The sequence below is a fragment of the Cyprinodon tularosa genome, unplaced genomic scaffold (genome assembly GCF_016077235.1).
Source record: "Cyprinodon tularosa strain WSP-4 unplaced genomic scaffold, ASM1607723v1 ctg422, whole genome shotgun sequence".
Taxonomy (NCBI): Eukaryota; Metazoa; Chordata; class Actinopteri; order Cyprinodontiformes; family Cyprinodontidae; genus Cyprinodon; species Cyprinodon tularosa.
In genome coordinates, this window is record NW_024039144.1 from 1,110,539 (window position 1) to 1,134,361 (window position 23,823).

The 23,823-nt window shown below is 38.4% G+C and overlaps 1 protein-coding gene across 2 annotated transcripts in view; it reads left to right on the forward strand.

Annotated features, from left to right (window-relative positions):
* kif19 (kinesin family member 19) overlaps positions 1-23,823 on the forward strand; it is a 97,057-nt gene that overhangs the window by 38,709 nt on the left and 34,525 nt on the right. For both annotated transcript variants that reach the window (XM_038299281.1, XM_038299280.1), the window contains exons 3-5: positions 19,883-19,993; positions 20,084-20,171; positions 22,513-22,649. In XM_038299281.1, coding sequence (XP_038155209.1) covers positions 19,883-19,993; positions 20,084-20,171; positions 22,513-22,649 — 336 coding nt within the window. The remainder of the gene's footprint in view (positions 1-19,882; positions 19,994-20,083; positions 20,172-22,512; positions 22,650-23,823) is intronic.

Below are 23,823 nucleotides of genomic sequence, written 5' to 3' on the forward strand. Positions count from 1 at the left end.
TCAACTTTCATTTCAAGACGTGTGTTGTTTATGTCCACGGTGACAAATCCCTCATCCTTCTCTGCTGTCACGGAATCAACACTGTTCACTTGGTTAGCTATTTCTACACCATCCACATAGAACGTCCCGTCATCATATGACGATTCAGCCACCTCGATTTCATGTACAGATCTTCTAGCAGCTCTACCTTGTTGGCTGTGTGGTTTGGATCTGCAGCAATGTTTGTAATGGTTGGATTTCCCGCAGCTGTGACACTGTTTTCCAAAAGCAGGGCAGCTTTCCCGCTTAGCTACATGGCTGCCTCCACAGTTTGAGCAATTTGTGGTCTGTGGAGTGTACGGCGGCTTGGGTTTGGCTGAGCTACCTGGGGCTGGCTTGACTGCGTCAACGCTGGTAGCAGCTGTTGCTAGCGTTTTGCTGCTTTCCTCAGTCATCTCGTGGATTCGGGCGATTGAGATGGCTTTTGCCAGAGTAAGCTCGCTGTCCCTTAACAAAGCTTTCCTTAGACTGTCACTGGTCACACCGCAGACGATGCGGTCACAGATTAGCTCGTCTGTTATCTCTCCGAAATGACAGCATTTAGCTTTGATCCTCAGATCACTGATAAATGATTCAACAGTCTCACCTTGTCTCTGGTTTCTTGTATGAAACTTGTGTCTGTCCATTGTCCTGTTGTTTTGAGGGTTGCAGATTTCAGCAAACTTTCTTTTTAGGCATTCGGGGTCCTCTCTGGACTCGGCGGGAGAGACAATCCTGAACTGTCCTTCGCCGTCGGGAACGCGCACCTCTGGGGCATAGACGAACGAGCGCTCCCGCTCGATGGCCTCCGGTCCTGCGATGTTGAGGAGAATGTAGGCCTGGGTTTTGGCCGGCTTGTCATAATGTGCCGCGGCAATGAAGATATCATACTCCCTTTCAAAAATTCGCCAATTCTCTGCGATATTTTCGTTAAAAACAAGGGGGTCGGGTCTGCGAAAACCATCCATCACGGGGAAGAAAAGGGACCCACCGATGTAGCTCTTGTAGTAGCTAACAAACAAAACGCCGCGTAACAACGGACTATACTGTACTCATGCGGTAGATAAAAATAATCCCGCCGGCGAGAAGGTTCGTCCGGCTTCTGACACCATGTAAAAAGTTTCTTCTGTCGGCCATAAACGATAGAGACGAGTTTGGTGTAGCTGTAGCTTTTTTCTTTACTCACTGCCGTAACGGCTGCTCACACAGAATACAGGAACCGGTGACGTCACCGAGCATACAATACAGTACGGTGGCCAGTGTTGGACAAACAGTGTATAGTCATTTCTGAAATGATCTACAGGGGGGGTCTGTGGCTCTTTGCCCTTTCCTGGACTCTTGCATCATTGTTTTAAAACCACCAACAACTGCTGATTATCCATCCATCCTCTTCTGTCTTATCCGAGGTCGGGTTGCAGGGGTTGCAGCTTCAGCCGCTTGAGCCAGCTCCTCCGGGGGAATCCCAAAGCGAGAAGCATAGTCCCTCCAGCGTGTCCTGGGTCTCCTCCCAGTGGGACATGCCTGGAACACCTCACCAGGGAGACGTCCAGGAGAGACATCCTGACCAGATGCCCGAGCCACCTCAACTGGCTCCTCCTAACCTGGAGGAGCAGCGGCTCTATTTGATTTAGGAAATTTCGGGAACTAGGCAAAGACAAGTAGGGGGCCCTCTGAACTGAGAAGACAACACATAAAACTAACCCATTCTACAGATAGAGAAATGTTAATAGAATAGACATCCATTATTTGTTCTAGGTACAGTTACAGTTACACTATCGGCTTGAAATTATAATTTTCAAGTATTTCACTGAGTTCCCTATAAAGGGTTAAAGAGAAGAGCATGTCTAGTCTAACATGTCTAGTTTTAAGAGAATCTATATGTTGAAAACTATTACCTTTTCACTACTAGCTAAGGCACATGCAACAGGCTCAGAGAAAGAACGTAATAGTTTTATCAAACCACCTTAAACTTAAAAAAAATAAAGATGTTCCCATGCAACTGCTGGAGCACGTGCGCGTTCACGGATACAGCTGTGAAGGCAGAGTAACTCAAGAAACACAGGTGACAGATCGGAATAGAGGTGTTATCAACACCCTGGGTAGCATGTGATTTTCCCTGAGAGAATGCACAGAGACAAAGGGGTGTGTGGACATTTGATACCTGCATCACTTGCAGTTATGTAAGAATGCTGTTGCATGCTCATCAGCTTTCGTACAGGGACTCGGCAACGCAGGCCCCTTATGTTTACTCACACAATGCGAAAAGTTTGAAGAGTAGCTGCAAATATTTCAATTTATTTCATCCATTTTCTGTTGCACATGCCATGGAAGGCTGGTTCCTGTGTCCAGAAAGTAGGGTACTACACCCTGAACGAGTTGGCAATCCATCACAGGGACACAAAACCGTGTGCAAACCTACTTTGCAAGTCACTACCCGGAAACACGATCTGTCCTGCGCATGCGCGAACAGATATACATCCAGGTGTACATAAATAATGCAAGTATGCCACTAAAACTACTTATTTCTATCCTTTAATTACTAAAGAATGCTAATACAGGTCTTTGAAAAACTGTTTTATGACTTTTCTTAGGAGATTTTTAATATTTTTAACATTTTCTCAGACATCATCATGGGACACGCTAAGAGCAGTCCGGATAATAATGATTAAAACATGTTTATCTGCATTTATGTTTCTTTCTTTAAATTACGCACTATGTTAACACAAAAGGAAAACATAAGACTCAAAAAGACTAGTTTTATGTTTAAATCCAAAGCCTAAAAAGTTAGCACCCGGAAGCAGCGTATTATTCCGACAACTGGTAAAAAAGGCGTAACATTCTCAGGAAATACTTTTTTAACCTTTAAAACATTATATGTTATTACGCTTATTATTTTTGGGAGGGAAAAACTTAATTTCGTTCTTTTTACAAAATAAAATCGAGGGCGACCCGGATGTATATCTGGTTGCGCATGTGCAAATGAATTTATGGTACGGATCGTGCTTCCGGGACGGATCGGACAACGACATTATTGATAGCAATTTAGCATCACCAGTAGATCCCAAGGTCATGTTTCTTGGGATATAAGAAAAATTCTCTAAACTATTGCGATATTTCATTAGACAGTATTTTATTGATTCAAAAAACTGCAAATGGATCTTAAATATAATAACTATTTATATTTAAACAGCCATTTCATTGTCTTACTCTTCTATAACCAGTACTGGAGTTGAGGGGGGAGGTGTGGGGGATGGCATCCCCCTTCTTAAATGACCATCCGCCCCAATATCATCCCTGGTGACACTTTATTACTGAATATGTAAAATTTCTACTATGTATTAAGAGTAAAAGCAATAATAATGCCCTTTCAACATTTGGCGGGCTGTGGGCTTATGAGTAGCCAAGGCAAAGTAAATAAAATCAAAGAAGTGGCCTACTATTGTCAGGGTTAGGTGCAGGTTTTGAGGACCCAAATGCAGAGGCAGAGGTGTGTTCTTGAAGATTTATTTGAATAACTAAGGCAAAAATCTGAAAACCAAAGTACAAAATACAAGGCAGCAAAAACCAGACAACTTCATGAGAAAAACTCACGTGGGGCGCAAGGAAAAGACGAGGAACCAGCACTGAGGAACTGGAAAGGGAGAGTATATGTGGGAGACTGAACAAAGACTGGACTAATGAGCTTATTGGGAGCAGGTGTGAACAGAGGATTCTAGAAGGGAGATAGGGGAAAGGAGACCAACACAAGAGGGCAGCAGAGGGCAAGCCAGAAAAACCTAAGAAAAACCACGCTCATATGCTCTGTTGCAGACTGAGCCTTGTTCTGGTTCTGCTGGAGGTTTCTTCCTGTTCAAAGGGAGTTTTTCCTCTCCACTGTCGCTACAAGCATGCTTGGTGTGAGGGATTGCTGAAGAGTCAATGAGTCGATGCAATCAGCTGGTTTTCCTTAGTAACCTTTGAACCCATCTGTCTGGATGATCTGGTTGATTTGTCTCTATAAAGTGACCTGAGATGATATTTTGTGAATTAGCTCTATAGAAATAAACAGTTTATGCTTCATTCTCAGCGTTTTTTCTGCTCTTCTCTTTTGACGTTTTATATTACAGTTCTCTCAAACAGGAAACACCCTAAACTGCAGAAAAACTTCAGATCTGAAATAGTCTGAAAAGTTAGAACCCTGGTTCTTATCAGCAACTTTTAATTATTCTTAACTTCCCTGGTCAGAGTTTCTTTCCCTTTTTTTAATCCCATTATTGAGATCATACTCTGGATTTTGTGAATCATATTAGATTAGCTAAAGAGAATAAAGGCTCCTGAACTCTATGTTCTCTCTTCATTTAACTTTTTCAGTGAAATTATATCAGCACTCCTTCAGCTCTCATTCAAGTAGCAGAAGGCGAGAGAGATCAAAAGAAGAGCGCCACTCGATGCTGCAGACGTGCTTCTTCCATGTTTAGCCCATTCTTTTTTCTCCAGCTCTTTATCCTCCTCTTCTTTCCGCCTTTTTTCCTGATTGCATTCTGTCTGGGTAAGCTTGCCATGCCCTCCGCCTTTATGCGTTGTTGTCAGTTTATCAGAAGTGAAATCTCACCTCTTGAATTTTCAATTGAGAGGCTTCAAAGTGAGCTGCTTGGTGGTCAGGGCGTCATCAAACAGGCCGTGTGCTTCAGCGATAGAGGCCTCAGAGGACTCTCAGCTTCTGCTGCTGAACAAAGCTGAGCAGCTAATCACACCTGGTGAAGTCCCAGCTGTCCAATCGTCCTGCAGCGTCCAAAGGAAGGACTGAAGGGTTCCTTCATTTTATCCTTTCGCTTGTCAACCATATGGCACATATGGGCTTTTTTTTGTTGAAAAAATGAAATCTAAATGTCATTTTTTCTTAAAATAAGTGCATTTTTTCTTGAATTAAGGATTTAGGTGAGACACTTTGCCAATGGAACAAGACAATTTACACTTAAAATAGGAAAAACAATTGCATTGTCTTATTTCAAGTGCATAATATCTAGATACCTTATTTTAAGAGTAGAAAAAAATCATTCCATCTTTTTTACATGCTCAAATTAAGGGTAAATATCCATAATTTAAGACATGTTTACTCAAATCAACTGTATTTTCCCTTAATTTGAGCAGGTAAATGAGATAGTTTGCCAATGGAATGAGTAGTTTTACTTTTAAAATAAGATAATTAGATAAAATGCACTTGAAATAAGACAATGCAATTTTTTTTTCTTATTTTAAATGTAAATTGTCTTGTTCCATTGGCAAAGTGTCTCACTTATCTCCTTAATTCAAGAAGAAATTCACTTATTTTGAGAAAAAATTACTTATTTAGATTGACATTTTGCAGTGCTTCTACTTTCACTTACACTGGGAAAAAAAATCTAAATCTAGATACACTTAATTCAAGAACTTTTAACTAATTTCTAGATCGTTTTTCCAGTGTACGCTGAAAGATTTTTTATTTATTTTTTTTCTTAAATTGAGTGCATTTGTTCTTGGATTGAGGAGATAAGAGACATTTTGCCAATGGAAGAAGACAATTTACACTTAAAATAAGAAAACACAAGGTCATTGTTTTATTTCAAGTGCATATTATCTAATTATCTCATTTTAAGAGTAAAAATACTCATTCCATTGGCAAATTATGTGATTTACCTATTAAAATTTGTTAGGTTTAAACACCAAACACCTTATTCAGCAACCTGCACAAAGAATGACACAGAGAATTTAGTATATTTTACTTGCAAGGAGAGGGGATCAGAAACTGCATTCAGTTACAACTTCAAACCCACTCTGAAGCAGTATCTGCTCTCCAAGCCCTTTATTGAAGAAACGCCCTGATTACAATGTGGTTTCAACCGCTAAAGGGGGAGGGAACAGAACCCAGTTGAAACCAGAATTTTCGTACAACATCATACAACATCAGAGGATAAGGAGAACCCCTCTCCTTATCTAGTTGCACAGTTTTCCATTCTCCTCCACACCCTTAACGACATCTGTTAACAGCAGTCGCAGTCAACATCCCTCCTGCACAGACTTAAAAAACATTAATGACACAGCAAACAAAACTAAATGTTTTAACACTCTTTGTAATATGAGTAAGATAGAGATAACAAAGTGTGTAAGTATAATATGATTAAAGTAGAATAACTTATGTACAATTAATTAACCCAACATTTCCCTCCTGTTTATTCACTTTAAGCTATTTATTTTTATCATTCAATAGTTACTTCTTTTCAGATTTTCAACTAAGAAATCATTCTTTTTTCTTTTTTTAGCTGTAAAGGGTACACTCAGAGGTACTTTAAACTGGTGGGTTATTGTCGTTGGGATTAGGATAAAAGTCAGGAAAGTGTAAAGAGAATTCATCCTCTTCGCTGTCTTCATCATCCGATAGGTGTTCCTCAGTGGACATAAGGGCATACATTTCTGTTTTCATGGGTTGTATTGCAGTGGTAATTAGTCTATTTAGCAGCGCTCTAATACATGGAATACAACAACATCCACATAAGGTCAGGATGGCGGCAAATATAGCTACAGACATCAAAATAGAAAGTACCAGTTGTTTGTATTTACCAAAAATGTCTCCAGATCCATCCCACATTTTTGTGTCAACTCCAGAATGGTCTTTCATTTTGCTGTTAAGAGAGCGAAGGCCTTCAAGGGCCTTTGTGAGGCTGCCATCTGCAGCAGTGTTGTTGGGAATAAAGGTGCAACACTGATCTCCAAAAATAGAGCACACACCACCTTTTTCAGCTAACAACATGTCAACAGCAATACGGTTCTGGAAAGCCATCAGAGAGGTAGCTGACAATTGTTCATGGACGGCGGAGAAGCCTTGTTCTGTTTTATTTCCCAGCCTCTGGACGTTATAATGGATGTAGTTGATCCTGTCTACATTTTTATTTATAGTACACCACCAGCATAAGAAAGATTCAAATCCTGCAGAAACTTGATTCACTAGTTTATACTCATCTGGAACACCTCTGGGTACTCCAATACTGTCAATATAAGTAGGGTCATCTGGACTCCACGCATTTTCAGATGCCCTCCTTCTTCTAGTATGCCATGTGTGAGGTAAAATACTGTTTACAGTCGTTAACAATTCATCCATTGTGAGTGAAGTAATAGAAACAGGTAAAATCAAGGTGACTGCAGCACACAATCCAGTGGTGTTGCATGGAAGTCTGTCAAACAATTTGTCATCTCCACACCACCACCAGATGTCACTGCGGGATTGAGGTTTAAAAAAGGTGGATACCAGTAAAATGCTTGCACATTGTTTTTCATTTAGTGTACCCAATTTTGGGCCCACTCCGGTCCTGTTTACACAGGTGAAATTTGCCACAGCCACTTTCTTCAAAAAGATTGGTTTTTTCTTCTCATCTGTGGTCAGGGGATAGATCTTATCCCAATAGGTGCAATTATCAGTTGGAACTGTATAATTCATTATATTTAGAAGACATTGAGGAGTTATGGTGGCAGGAACCACACGTAACAGCGGTCTGGCTCCCATACACACAAGACAATCATTAGACACTGTTTTAGCTGCTTGTTCTGCCATTAAAAGCCAGTTATTTGTTTGCCCAGAGATTCCAGTGGTGACTTGAAACAGTTCATCCGTTTTAAGCGGGTCATTAATATTTTGAATTTTTATCTGTTCACCTTGGGCAGAAGTAAGAATCCCTTGTATCTCATTTTCTTCTTGTGTAACATTTGCAGAGCACAGATACAATGTCCAACACGGATCGGTTTCACTAGACCATGCACATATAAATGAGGAAGAACAGCCTTCCTTCTCAAGGGGTTCTGCTGTGGAGTTTATTGTCATAGTGAAAACTTTGGAGGCATGGTTAACAGTGAACCCTGATATTCTACTCATCCATTTCTTAGCTAAAGATGTCCATCCATACGATCCTTTTTTCCACTGTCCAGTGGTTCTGAAAACGTCTCCCCAACTCTTTTGAGTTCTTTGAACTACACGGGGATATAGGTAGAAATCATAACCTCGCCAATCTCCCGGGTCAATTTTAAATCTTTGCGAGAATGTTTGAAAAGGAATAGTCACTACACTGATTACTCTAGTAGAGTTATAGCAGAGATAGACGTCCCTTTTACAAATAGCTGGCTCATGGGGGCAACAAGAATCCTTGCCCTGAGTGAGAGCTAAAAACAAAACTAATATGAAAAGTTGCAACATCATCTAGGTTCAAACTTCAAAAAGTTTCCTATGGGTAATCTTTTACACAGTGGTCTACTTCCTATGACCTCTCGGCAGAGTTGTTGAACCTTCACCAGTTTGAGATGGTTGTATGCTAAAAAATACAACCCCCTTTGTACGATGGACTTCCTCTGAAGGTCGGTGAAGGAGACCAAATGCGTATTCTATAACAGGTACCACAGTAGAATTACTAGAGTGCTAAGCAGTACGGTAAGGTTCCACAGAATAATTAAGAAAGTGATTTTACACATTACTCATCTGATCTATCTATCACTTTCTTGCAGTGTGACAAGTGGATCCATGTGCTTCTTTCAGCTATTTTTAATGCAGTTGGAGTGGTCAACAAAACCTGATAGGGTCCTTCCCACTTAGGTGAATACCAATGTTTCCTCTTTATGCTCTTTATGAGGACCCAATCACCTGGTTCAACTAATTGGTTTTCCTGTGGAGACACAGAGGGTGGGACACTGTCAGTTTGGTTCAGCTGTTGCTTTTGTTGCTCCAGCATCTTTCTCATGTAGTCTGCTAGAGTACTTTCATCATCTGTTTCCCAGCTATTATTAAAATAGGGAAGTCTATATGGTCTGCCAAATATTGTTTCATAAGGGGTCAACCCGGTCGTACTTGTAATATTTATGTTTAGTTTAACTAAATCCAAACATTGAGTCCATGATCTTCCCGTTTCTTCCATACATTTCCTAAGTCGGTTTTTAACGAATCCGTTCGTTCTTTCCACAAGGCCTGCGCTTTGTGGATGGTAAGCACAGTGGTTTTTCAAATCTATGTGAAAGGCTTGTCCTATTTTGGTTATTATCTGATTTACAAAATGTGTGCCATTATCACTATAAATTTTCTCTGGAATCCCATAACGGGGAATTATGTCTTTGCATAATGCTTTTGCGACTGTTAGTGCATCTGGATGTTTTGTAGGAAACAGTTCTACCCATTTAGAAAACGAGTCAACTATTACTAAACAGAACTTTTTACCTTCACTAGGGCTTAGTTCTATAAAATCCATATGTATATGTTGAAAGGGGTAGTTTGGCTTTGGGAATTGTCCTCTTTTAGGCCTTAGGTTCCCCTGAGCATTGTGCTTTGCACATATTAAGCATGCTCTACAAAAATTTTTTGAATAAGCATTAAAACCATAGGTCGTATATGTTTGGTTTACCAATCCTACCATCCCTCCGGTTGACACATGAGTTTTACCATGGGTCAACATAGCTGCCCATTTGTATAAGTTTTTTGGAAGGATTGGTTTATTTTCTGGTCAGGTGTAAATCCCCTCCTTTAATCGTGCTCCTTTGCTTTTCCATTGTTCTTGTTCCTGTTTAGGAGCTTGCTGCTGCATGTCTTGTAAGATGTCGTCTTTTAGTGAATTGTCTGTTAATGTTAATACTGTTATTTCTTTTAAAGCAGCTTCTTTTGCTATTTTATCTGCAAAGGAATTCCCTTTTGAAACAGCATCTTTTCCCGATGTGTGGGCCGCACATTTGCATATTGCCAGCTGCTTTGGCAGCTGTACTGCTTGTAAAAGTTCTTTCAGTAAATTGGCATGGGTCACTAGTTTCCCGGTTGATGTTATCATGCCTCTGTTTTTCCAATGTTGTGCAAACGTATGTGTTGTAGCATAAGCATATTGACTATCTGTCCAGATAGTTACTATTTTGTCTTTCATCAATTTGCATGCTTCAGTAAGAGCAATCAGTTCTGCTGCTTGTGCAGAGTAATGTTGTGGTAAAGCTTCCGCTTTTAGCACAGCGGTATGTGTCACTACAGCATAACCAGTTCTTGTTTTCCCTTTTTCATCTTTTTTAGAGGATCCATCAACAAATAATGTTTCTCCTTCTGACAAAGGAGTGTCTTTCAAATCTGGCCTACTTTTAGCAGTTTGTTCAGCCAGAGCCTCACAATCATGAGATTCCCCATCATCTGGTGTGGGGATAAGTGTTGCTGGGTTCAGCACCGTGCAGCGTTCTATTTTCAAATGCGGCTGTGACAGAAGTAAAGACATGCATGAGAGGTGTCTGGCTGGGGATAGAAAAGTCATTTTAGTTTGTAAAAGCAAAGCAGACACCGAGTGGGGAACTTTTAATGTCAGTGGATGGAATAATACTATGTCAGCACTGGACGTTACTGCCAATGAAGCAGCTATAACTGCTCGCACACAGTGTGGAAGTGCACATGCTACAGCATCTAATTTAGTAGAATAGTATGCTATTGGCCGTAATTTATTCCCATGCATTTGAGTTAAGACCGAGGTCATAAAATGACCTTTACAGTCCACCATTTGTACAAATTCTTTTTCATAGTCTGGGAGTGCTAACGTGCAACTGCTCACCATAGCCTGCTTAATGTTACAGAAGGCCGCTTCTGCTTCAGATGTCCATTTTAGGTTGTCTGACATTTTCAGTTCCTCTTTATACATAAGTAAGTTTAACGGTGCAGTTATTTCTGCATAATTTGGTACCCAGCTTCTGCAATAATTAGTGAGTCCTAAGAAGGACATCATTTGTTTCTTTGTAAGTGGCTTAGGCGCATGCAGTATTGCTGCTTTTCTTTCTTCCATTATGGTTCTGCCGCCAATGGGTCATCATTTTCAACTGCTTTCCAGTCTTTGCACTGGAGTTCCTCCAATAACTTCTGTTTTTCTTTACTTTGCCCCTTTCCCATTTTGAACTAAATTTGGGCCCAGTGGGTTTTCAACACCTGTCGTGTTCTAAACACTGGGGCTTCAGACAAGATGGTGATCAACGACTTTTTGTGGTAAAACTCACTTCAACCCTTACAGGTGGAGTTTTCTTGTCTACAAACATCCACAAAAGCTCACCATTTAACCCTTGTCTTTTTGGTATGAAATACAGATATCTAGTGATATCTATATTTCCTTACACACGCACACACACACACACACACACTCACTGCGCAGTTAACTTTTACTTTATTTCTGTTTACTTATTTTAAACACAGAGGACGCCGCTATCCTATGCAGAATTTAACTAGTTTACAACTCGGGGAGCCTGCCCTTACAAACTAGGGGAGCCTGCCCTCCCGCGGACTTTAACTGTTTTAAAATTTCTATTTTACCTGATAGAGTCTAGAATTGTCAGGGTTTTAGTACAAAAGGGGGACCTCGTTACCCCATGCGGAATTTAACTATTTAAGATAGAGGACACCGCCGTCCTTCACGAGGTTTAAACTGTTTGCAAAGGGGAATCTCGTGACCCCACGCTGAGAGGACTTCAAAAGGGGAATCTCGTGACCCCACGCCCTTCACTTCGATCTTTTTTTCTTTTTTTTTATATTATTATATTTTTATAAATTTTTTATATTTTATATATTTTTCTTCCAATAATTCACTCACTCCTTATTAAAAGAAAAACTACTCACAATTCTCTGCGTCCTCGAAATGCTTCAACCGTCGGACCCCAGCTTGTAAGGGAGAGACCAGTCCCGTAAAGGGTCTCTTTGCTGCGGCCGCAGGCTTATCTGGATCTCACTCACCTGCTGGGGGTCGTCGGGTATCTTGCAATCCGGCTCGAAGGACCAATTAATGTTAGGTTTAAACACCAAACACCTTATTCAGCAACCTGCACAAAGAATGACACAGAGAATTTAGTATATTTTACTTGCAAGGAGAGGGGATCAGAAACTGCATTCAGTTACAACTTCAAACCCACTCTGAAGCAGTATCTGCTCTCCAAGCCCTTTATTGAAGAAACGCCCTGATTACAATGTGGTTTCAACCGCTAAAGGGGGAGGGAACAGAACCCAGTTGAAACCAGAATTTTCGTACAACATCATACAACATCAGAGGATAAGGAGAACCCCTCTCCTTATCTAGTTGCACAGTTCTCCATTCTCCTCCACACCCTTAACGACATCTGTTAACAGCAGTCGCAGTCAACATCCCTCCTGCACAGACTTAAAAAACATTAATGACACAGCAAACAAAACTAAATGTTTTAACACTCTTTGTAATATGAGTAAGATAGAGATAACAAAATGTGTAAGTATAATATGATTAAAGTAGAATAACTTATGTACAATTAATTAACCCAACATTTAAGGTAAACCCACTTAATTGAAGATATTTTTACTTATTTCTAGATCGTTTTTCCAGTTTATATCAATTGCCTTCTTTTTTACACTGCAAAAACGATCTAGAAATAAGTCAGAATTTCTTAAATTAAGTGTATTCACCCTTAATTTGAGCAGGTAAATGCGATAATTTGCCAATGGAATGAGTAATTTTACTCTTGAAATAAGATAATTAGATAATATGCACTTGAAATAAGACAATGCGATTGTGTTTTTCTTATTTTAAGTGTAAATTATCTTGTTCCATTGGAAAAAATGTCTCACTTAAATCCTCAATTCAAAAAGAAATTCACTTATTTTTAGAAAAAACAACTTATTTAGATTGACATTTTTGCAGTGCTTCTACTTCCACATATACTAGAAAAAAATTGAAATCTAGATAAGTAATTTTTTCTTAAAATAAGTGCATTTGTTCTCTTTTATCTACTCAAATTAAGGGTAAATACACTTAATTCAAGAAATGTTTACTTATTTTGAGATCGATTTCCAGTGTACACTGGAAAAAATCTTTTTTTCCCCCCTTAAATTAAGTGCATTTTTTCTTGGATTGAGGAGGCATTTTGCCAATGGAACAAGACAATTTACACTTAAAATAAGAAAACACAATCGCATTGTTTTATTTCAAGTGCATATTATCTAATTATATCATTTTAAGAGTAAAAATACTCATTATATTGGCAAACTATCTGATTTACCTATTCAAATTAAGGATAAATCCACTTAATTGAAGATATTTTTACTTATTTCTAGATCGTTTTTCCAGTTTATATCAATTGCCTTCTTTTTTACACTGCAAAAACGATCTAGAAATAAGTCAGAATTTCTTAAATTAAGTGTATTCACCCTTAATTTGAGCAGGTAAATGAGATAATTTGCCAATGGAATGAGTAATTTTACTCTTGAAATAAGATAATTAGATAATATGCACTTGAAATAAGACAATGCGATTGTGTTTTTCTTATTTTAAGTGTAAATTATCTTGTTCTATTGGAAAAAATGTCTCACTTAAATCCTCAATTCAAGAAGAAATTCACTTATTTTTAGAAAAAACAACTTATTTAGATTGACATTTTTGCAGTGCTTCTACTTCCACATATACTAGAAAAAAATTGAAATCTAGATAAGTAATTTTTTCTTAAAATAAGTGCATTTGTTCTCTTTTATCTACTCAAATTAAGGGTAAATACACTTAATTCAAGAAATGTTTACTTATTTTGAGATCGATTTCCAGTGTACACTGGAAAAAATCTTTTTTTCCCCCCTTAAATTAAGTGCATTTTTTCTTGGATTGAGGAGGCATTTTGCCAATGGAACAAGACAATTTACACTTAAAATAAGAAAACACAATCGCATTGTTTTATTTCAAGTGCATATTATCTAATTATATCATTTTAAGAGTAAAAATACTCATTATATTGGCAAACTATCTGATTTACCTATTCAAATTAAGGATAAATCCACTTAATTGAAGATATTTTTACTTATTTCTAGATCGTTTTTCCAGTTTATATCAATTGCCTTCTTTTTTACACTGCAAAAACGATCTAGAAATAAGTCAGAATTTCTTAAATTAAGTGTATTCACCCTTAATTTGAGCAGGTAAATGAGATAATTTGCCAATGGAATGAGTAATTTTACTCTTGAAATAAGATAATTAGATAATATGCACTTGAAATAAGACAATGCGATTGTGTTTTTCTTATTTTAAGTGTAAATTATCTTGTTCTATTGGAAAAAATGTCTCACTTAAATCCTCAATTCAAGAAGAAATTCACTTATTTTTAGAAAAAACAACTTATTTAGATTGACATTTTTGCAGTGCTTCTACTTCTAGAAAAAATTTGAAATCTAGATAAGTAATTTTTTCTTAAAATAAGTGCATTTGTTCTCTTTTATCTACTCAAATTAAGGGTAAATACACTTAATTCAAGAAATGTTTACTTATTTTGAGATCGATTTCCAGTGTACACTGGAAAAAATCTTTTTTTCCCCCCTTAAATTAAGTGCATTTTTTCTTGGATTGAGGAGGCATTTTGCCAATGGAACAAGACAATTTACACTTAAAATAAGAAAACACAATTGCATTGTTTTATTTCAAGTGCATATTATCTAATTATATCATTTTAAGAGTAAAAATACTCATTATATTGGCAAACTATCTGATTTACCTATTCAAATTAAGGATAAATCCACTTAATTGAAGATATTTTTACTTATTTCTAGATCGTTTTTCCAGTGTATATCGACCATCTTCTTTTTTAATATCTTGGATACGTGGCGTTTTTCCCTGCACTGCAAAAACGATCTGAAATTAAGTAAATATTTCTTAAATTAAGTGTATTTACCCTTAATTTGAGCAGGTAAATAAGATAGTTTGCCAATGGAATGAGTATTTTTAACCTTAAATTGATATAATTAGATAAATGCACTTGAAATAAAAGAATGCAATTGTTTTTTTTTCTTATTTCAAATGTAAATTGTCTTGTTCCATTGGCAAAGTGTCTCACTTACCTCCTCAATTCAAGAAAAAATGCACTTATTTTAAGAACAAATGGCTTATTTAGATTTAAATTTTTTGCAGTGTGGAACCGGGTTTTCTTTGAGGTGATAAAGGGTTCAGTCTTTTCCAAGCAGCATCGTGTTAAGAACAACTTGACATTTCAGTTTCTCCGTAATCACATGCTTTCAGTGTTGGTGCTGTAGAGGCTGTGCCTGACACAAGGATGTTTTTTTTAAAGCTGCTTGACATTTAGTTTTCTTTTATCTTGGAAGGGCATAGTTTTTGTTTTTTACTACTTATTTTCTTTCCATCTAATTTTGAGATTGCAAAATATATTTTAGAAAGTAGCTGAACCGTGATGCTGTATGAAAAATGACCATGACAGCTAAGACTTAAATATATCCTGCTTTTATGTGAGTTCCTTAATCAATATGTTATGTTAATATTTTTCAAGTGAGGAGGAGGTTTAAAAAGTAGAACCTAATAAACCAGCACCACACCCAGGAAATTAAGTCTAATGCTCCGAGTGCAGGAGTGTTGGGTGAATCATGAACATGAAAGCCGGGCGTACACGCAGCTATAGCCAGGGGTGGAAAGTAATAAATTACATCTACTCACGTTACTGCAATTGAGTACTTTTTATGAGTAATTTGTAATTTTCTGAGTAGTTTTTGAGATTTGTGTAATTTTTACTTTTACTTGAGTAAATTTTAACCTAAGTAGTTTTACTTCGCTACATTTAAAACCCCCTCACGTTAAAAAATAGTAAAAAAAAAAAAAAATTACAAATTAAATGCGGCCGGAAATTTAAACCCCTGCATCACGGAACCGACGCTTAATCGCCATTAAAAAATAGAAGAAGACTTTTAACAGCACTTTACACTGAAAAAAAATCTAAATCTAGATTAGTAATTTTTTCTTGAAAAAGTTGCATTTGTTCTTGGATTGAGGAGGTAAAACAGACATTTTGCCAATGGAACAAGACCATTTACACTTAAAATAAGAAAAAACTATTGAATTTTTCTAATTTCAAGTGCATATTTTCTAATTATCCTATTCTAAGAGTAAAAATACTCATTTCATTGGCAAACTATCTTATTTACCTACTTAGAATAAGGATAAATACACTTAATTTAAGAAGTTTTTACTTATTTCTAGATAGTTTTTGCAGTGTGGAAAAAATGGAAATCTAAATAAGTCATTTTTTCTTAAAATAAGTGCATTACTTCTTGGATTGAGGCGGTAAAAGAGACACATTGCCAATGGAACAAGACAATTTACACTTAAATAAGAAAAAAACAATTGCATTATCTTATTACAAGTGCATTTTACCTAAATATCTTCTTTTAAAATACTCATTCCATTGGCAAATCATCTTATTTACCTACTAAAATTAATGGCAAATACACTTAATTTAACAAATGTTTACTTATTTCTAGATCGTTTTTCCAGTGTATTTACACAATTCAAACATATAAGCAATTGATGTAATACAAGTGCCAGTTAAAAATCAGTATTAAAGTAAAACAAGTGTCAGTTAAAATCATTAAATGAGGAGCTTGTTAATAACAGTGGGATCCTGTTGCGTTTTAGTTTGATTTCTGGTATCTTTTGGGCATTTAATTTTGTGTGCATTTTGAAAACTTTAAAACGTAGTTTAAATGTCTTTATTCCTATTATGGTGTTGTCTGTTGGACAGTAGGATTGAAAATAGTTTGCACTTTATGGTTCAGGTTGTGACTGTCCTTGTGCTGTGAGGAAGTATGTTCTTTAGCCCAGCTGATCTTTTGCAGTGTGGATTTCCACATAAATACGCCTTGAAAACACCTTGTGCTCAATTCGATTCATGACTCATCGTTTTTTGCATTAAATAACTCAAAGTAACTAAGTAACTTTTACTCAATTTACATTTTAAATGAAGTAATTTTCTACTTTTACTTGAAATTTTAAGTAAATTTTGAGATGGGTAATTTTACTTTTACTCTGAGTAGAATTTAGGCAAAGTAAAGATACTTTTACTCAATTACAATTTTTTAGTACAGGTGCTGGTCATAAAATTAGAATATCATGAAAAAATAGATTGATTTCAGTAATTCCATTTAAAAAGTGAAACTTGTATATTATATTCATACATTACATACAAACTCATATATTTCAGATGTTTATTTTGTTTTATTTTGATGATTACAAATGACAACAAATGAAAATCTCAAATTCATCATATCAGAAAATTAGAATATTACTGAAGACCAATAAAAACAAAGGATTTATAGAAATGTTGGCCAACTGAAAAGTATGAACATGAAAAGTATGAGCATGTACAGCACTCAGTATTTAGTTGGGCCTCCTTTGGCCTGTATTACTGCAGCAATGCGGCGTGGCATGGAGTCGATCAGTCTGGGGCACTGCTCAGGTGTTATGATAGCCCAGGTTGCTCTAATAGTGGCTTTTAGCTCTTCTGAATTGTTGGGTCTGGTGTATTGCATCTTCTTCTTCACAATACCCCATAGATTTTCTATGGGGTTAAGGTCAGGAGAGTTTGCTGGCCAATTAAGAACAGGGATACCATGGTCCTTCAACCAGGTACTGGTAGCTTTGGCACTGTGTGCAGGTGCCAAGTCCTGTTGGAAAATGAAATCTGCATCTCCAAAAAGTTGGTCAGCTGCAGGAAGCATGAAGTGCTCTAAAACTTCCTGGTATGTGGCTGCGTTGACCCTGGACCTCAGAAAACACAATGGACCAACACCAGCAGATGACATGGCACCCCAAACCATCACTGACTGTGGAAACTTTACACTGGACTTCAAGCAACGTGGATGAAGTGCCTCTCTTCTTTTCCTCCAGACTCTGGGACCTTGATTTCCAAAGGAAATGCAAAATTTACTTTCATCAGAGAACATGACTTTGGACCACTCACCAGCAGTCCAGTCCTGTTTCTCTTTAGCCCAGGCAAGACGCTTCTGACGCTGTCTGTGGTTCAAGAGTGGCTTGACACAAGGAATGCGACAGCAGAAACCCATGTCTTTCATACGTCTGTGTGTGGTGGTTCTTGAAGCACTCACTCCAGCTGCAGTCCACTCTTTGTGAATCTCCCCCACATTTTTGAATGGGTTTTGTTTCACAATCCTCTCCAGGGTGCGGTTATCTCTCTTGCTTGTACACTTTTTTCGACCACATCTTTTCCTTCCCTTCGCCTCTCTATTAATGTGCTTGGACACTGAGCTCTGTGAACAGCCAGCCTCTTTAGCGATGACCTTTTGTGTCTTGCCCTCCTTGTGCAAGGTGTCGATGGTCGTCTTTTGGACAACTGTCAAGTCAGCAGTCTTCCCCATGATTGTGTAGCCTATAGAACTAGACTGAAAGACCATTTAAAGGCTTTTGCAGGTGGTTTGAGTTAATTAGCTGATTAGAGTGTGGCACCAGGGGCCATCAATTTTGAACCTTTTCACAATATTCTAATTTTCTGATATGATGAATTTGAGATTTTCATTTGTTGTCATTTGTAATCATCAAAATTAAACAAAATAAACATCTGAAATATATGAGTTTGTATGTAATGTATGAATATAATATACAAGTTTCACTTTTTAAATAGAATTACTGAAATCAATCTACTTTTTCATGATATTCTAATTTTATGACCAGCACCTGTACTCTTTCCACCTCTGGCTATAGCTCACACTGTACGACGAAAACCTGCAGTTTCACTCTGATGCGATCTACCTGCTCACACTGTACGTCTAAAAACCAGGTGGGACTCAGCTCCGCAGTGAGATGGCGCTACTCGGACTCGTCTATCTGGAAGCCAAACGAGTAGAAGAGGAACATGAAGCTCACTAGAGGGAAACGCGCTGCCTTGGATATTTGGGCAACTTTATGCTAAAAGCCCTAAAAAGAAAAGGAGACGACGTATTTGGACAAAGACATGGCTGAGCTAACGTGGCTACTACGGTCTGTCAATTTTACAGACAGAACTCCATTTCACTCATTGCCCCCCCGCCATGCTGCTGGGTTTACATCTGAGGGGAAGAAGAAGAAGAAGAATCCTTGTTTGCCCACTGAGAGATTTGTCCACGACCACCTTACGACGGCCGACTGGATTTCAAACATGTTTGATTTTCTCCCGACATTACGATTCCTGATGGGGAGGTGGTCGTTAGGGGCTGATCGCCCCTCGTTACCCCCTGCCTGATCGAAAAAGTCTCACACAACCTTAAAATCTGCCCAAAATCGTACAGTGTATTCGATTCAATTCAGTTTATTTCTATAGCGCTAATTCACATCATGTCATCTCAGGTCACTTTCCAGTTCACCAGATCATCCAGTCAGATTGATTCAAAGTTTTCTATCGAAGGAAAACCAGCTGATTGCATCGACACTGCAAAAACGATCTAGTAATAAGTAAAAACTTCTTAAATTAAGTGTATTCACCCTTAATTTGAGTAGGTAAATGAGATAGTTTGCCAATGGAATGAGTAATTTTACTCTTAAAAATAAGATAATTACATAATATGCACTTGAAGACAATGCAATTGTGTTTTCTTATTTTAAGTGTAAATTGTCTTGTTCCATTGGCAAAATGTCTCTTTTACCTCCTCAATTCAAGAACAAATGCACTTATTTTAAGAAAAAATTAATTATCGAGATTCAGATTTTTTGCAGTGGACTCATTGACTCTTCAGCAATCCCTCACACTAAGCGTGCTTGTAGCGACAGTGGAGAGGAAAAACTCCCTTTGAACAGTAAGGAGCCTCCAGCAGAACCAGGCTCAGTGTGAGCGGCCATCTGCTGAGGCCCACTGGGGTTCAAGGAGACAGAAGCAGACATAGAAAACGAAGCATAGATACAAAAAGCAACGGTAAAAGGCGGCCCCGTCCAGGAAACACACAGCCAGGCAGACGAGCTCTGAGCCAGCTCCCATGTCAGACGATGAAGAGAGCACATCCAGTTAGTCACAGTCAGGCAGAGATCGTGAATTGGTGCTATATAAATAAAGTGAATTGATTGACTGACTCATGCTGTTTATTCCTTTTTTTTATTAGATGGTGGTTCTGATGGACCCAATGGAAGATCCAGATGACATCCTGCGTGCCAACCGCTCCAGGGAGAAGACCTACATGTTCGACGTGGCGTTCGACTTCTCGGCCAGCCAGGTCAGTTAGAAAAGGAAGCTCAGATGAACGGAAGCCAGGAAGAATCTTTGCTGCGATTTCATTTCTGTTGCTTTCTCTCATTTTCTGCAGGAAGAGGTTTACCGAGCTACAACCAAAGGGCTCATTGAAGGCCTCATATCAGGATACAATGCCACCGTGTTTGCCTATGGACCCACAGGTTGGTGTTTCAGTCTGAATGTGTGTGTGTTGGACAGGAACCGGGTCACATGGGTTATTTTTCTCCCCCTCTGCTGAATTAGTCAGCTCCCTCTCCAGAAGAGGAGGTGAAATCTTATTGAAACTTGTTTTTCTTTCATTCAGTCCAGTTATAATAAGAAAATGAGTCATGCTTTGCCCTAAGATGACTTCTTTTTTGGTTTGCAAAGACTAGCTGAGCTGAGCAAGGACACATTGAAACATTGACTTCCTAACCAAACAGTAAAGATCCCACAGGAAGTGATGCGTCACCTTTTTAACTTTGCTTTTAGATTTAAATTTTTGAATCAGAATCTGATTTATTTGACCCTTTTTACTGTTAGACTTTGATTCCAGTCTGCAAACATACGTATGCATCTTTATTTCTTTAAGAATTTTTAAAATTAAATACAAAAAGTCGACTGAGGAAATGATAAAACATGCATTTGTACAAGACATTAGCTGGCTTTTCATTGTTTTGGCCAAAGTGATGAAGACCTGTTGTTGAGCATCCAAAGCGTCGCTGTTGGCTCTGTAGCATATCCGTCTTTTCCCGCCTCTAATTGATTTTTACTAAGCTCCATCAATCTTCCTTCGCATGCTCAAGAAAAGCCTTCCCACAGCATGATGCTGCCACCGACGTGTGACAGCTTGGGAACCAACCCCACAGGCTGCTTCGGATTATTAATTCATCCGTCAGTTAAGATGGTGGAAGTTTTACTGTTTTGTCAGAATGGTTACTTTAGTTGTGGATTGATGTTTTTTTTTATTATTATTATTTCCCAGTTTAAATTTCTTTCCAACTTTCTCCAGAGCTGTATGCTAATTTCTTCTCTAATGAAAATGTCACTAACTGTCAAGAAACGTGGACAGATGGACCCAGTATTCAAGGAGAGACAGTCAGTAGGAAAGTTCAAAAAGGTTTATTAAATTAACAAAAACTAAAGCGGAGCTGCGGCTCGCGGACACTGCAGGATGGGGAGCGGGGCACCGCCCAATCACAGACACTCTGGTTTTACAGTCCAGACCAAGAATGTCCCCAAGTGCTGCAGTCCCAGTGGACATGCTGGAAGCCGATCCTGGTCAGGAATCCAGAACAGACAGGAACAGGATCCAGATCAGGCAGAACCAGAAACAGGAGGCAGGATCCAGACTTCCAGGCATCCACAGGCTCCCAAGAGGGTTCAGAGTCTGACAGGGTCCGAAAGCGTGACCAGGTGGTCACGCACAGGAGCAGACAGGATCAGGAAGAGGGTAGCCGAGACAGGACGTGGAACCAGAACTTGATGCAGGACTTTAAACTGGTCTCCTCCCTGGAGCCAGGCTTACTAGGATAAAAATTGACCCTCCGCGCATATAGAGCCGAAAACCCAGAGGACTCAGCAGGGGAGGAATAGTGGACGATCAGGAGACGAGACAAACACAAAACACTCTTTCCACTGGCTGCCAGGATCCAGGACATGAACCAAGAAATAAACTGAACAGACAGGCAAACAGAAAAACTGTTAATGATCTGGCCCTGAATGCTCAGGCTGAACTGAATAAAACCAAGAGGAAACAGGTGAGAGGAATGAATTATGATTGAGGCAGGGAGGGAAAACGACAGGTGAAAGGAATGACTAATTAAGGAGGAGCAAACAGGCCAGATCATGACACTAACAAACATTCAAAGACTCGAAGAGACTTTATTTGTTGCCCAGCCTGGAGCGGCACTCCAGTAGGGCGAAATTTCCATTTCAGTAGAGTCCATCCAAGAAAAGGCAAAACACACAGAAAGACAATACAGAGACACGGGGGGACGCGGTGTCCGTGCTGCGGTAAAAAAACGCTGCCCTTGCAGTTTGAAAATTGAAACTGTTTTTTCTTTCATTCAGTTGAGGTATAAAAAGAAAATGAGTCATACTTTGTCCTAAAATGACTTATTTTTTGGTTTGCAAAGACTAGCTGAGCTGGGCAAGGACACATTGAAACAGGGACTTCCTAACCAAACAGTAAAGATCCCACAGGAAGTGATGCGTCACATTTTTATAGCAGTTTGATTTATATTTTAGAATCAGAATCGGCTTTATTTGACCCTTTTTACTTTTAGACTTTGGTTCCAGTCTGCAAACATACCTATGCATCTTTATATCTTTTAGAATTGTTAAAATAAAATTCATTTCTTGCTGCTGCCTGAAGGAAATCATTTTCATTTTCAGATTAATACAGTTATTCTGGAGGAGATTTATCAGTAAAACATATTTTTTTTCCCTCACTCACTCCTGCAGCCAATTTGGCCTCTTTGTGCGCTTTTCACCTCCAGAAATGGTTCTGCTGGGTTTCAGGTTGTGGGAAGACGTACACCATGCTGGGCACTGACAAAGAGCCAGGCATCTATGTTCGCACACTGAATGACTTGTTTCGTGCCATCGAGGAGACCAGCGACGACATGCTGTACAGCGTCTCCATGTCCTATTTAGAGGTAAGTCCTTCATTTCCCATCAGGCACAAAGGCATTACCTTTAATTCCATGATGAGAGGCTGATGGCATCAGTGCTGCAGCTGTTTTACTGCCTTTACTAAACTAATTGTTTTTCAAATTCAATTCAATTCTATTCAGTTTATTTCTATAGCTCTAATTCACATCATGTCATCACAGGTCACTTTCCAGTTCACCAGATCATCCAGTCAGATTGATTCAAAATTTTCTATCTAAGGAAAACCAGCTGATTGCATCGACTCATTGACTCTTCAGCAATCCCTCACACTAAGCATGCTTGTAGCAACAGTGGAGAGGAAAAACTCCCTTTGAACAGGAAGAAACCTCCAGCAGAACCAGGCTCAGTGTGAGCGGCCATCTGCTGAGGCCCACTGGGGTTCAAGGAGACAGAAGCAGACATAGAAAAAGCAGCTGTAAAAGGCGGCCCCGTCCAGGAAAATAACCTCCTTATTTATCTCTTAAAACACACTAAATAACCATAAATATTGCTCCAAATTTTTGACTGCTTAAATTTACAAACTGCGCCCGATGTAAATACTCTGGTGAGAACCTGTCTATGTACTGTACAGTATATGCACAACAAAAAATGCCTTCTAAAAAATAAGAACAAATATAGGGTCTTAAGTGAATAATTACTTATTTTGAGCAAAATAATCTGCCAGTGCAGCAAGCAAATGAGACTTGGTAAGATTTCTTCAAACAACAACATAATATCCAAGTAGTAAGCATCCAAAAAAACTTAAATCAAGTAGAAAAATCTATTTTTTCTTTTACTCGTTAAGATTTTTTGTCTTATTTTAAGCATTTTATTCTCATTTATTAGTCATTATTGCTTAGAATTAAATGTCCTCTAACCAATTATTGCTCAAAACAAGCATCCAACAGGCTTAAAAACAAGGCAAATGTCCTTGATACCAGTTCATTTAAAGGCTTAAAACTAGTCTGTTTTTCTTAGCTAGAATTAATTTCATTATTTAGATGTAGTGAATGTATGGGAAAAATACACTTGACAAAAACTTAAAAACATTTTTTATTAATATTTAAGCAGCCCCCCTCCAAAAAAAAAAAGGTGAGGGCTGCACAGGCCAAACAATGAAGAGATGGTGATGTAGCAGTATAGCTACCCTCTACTCCTTCTATTCATTCTAGCTAATCT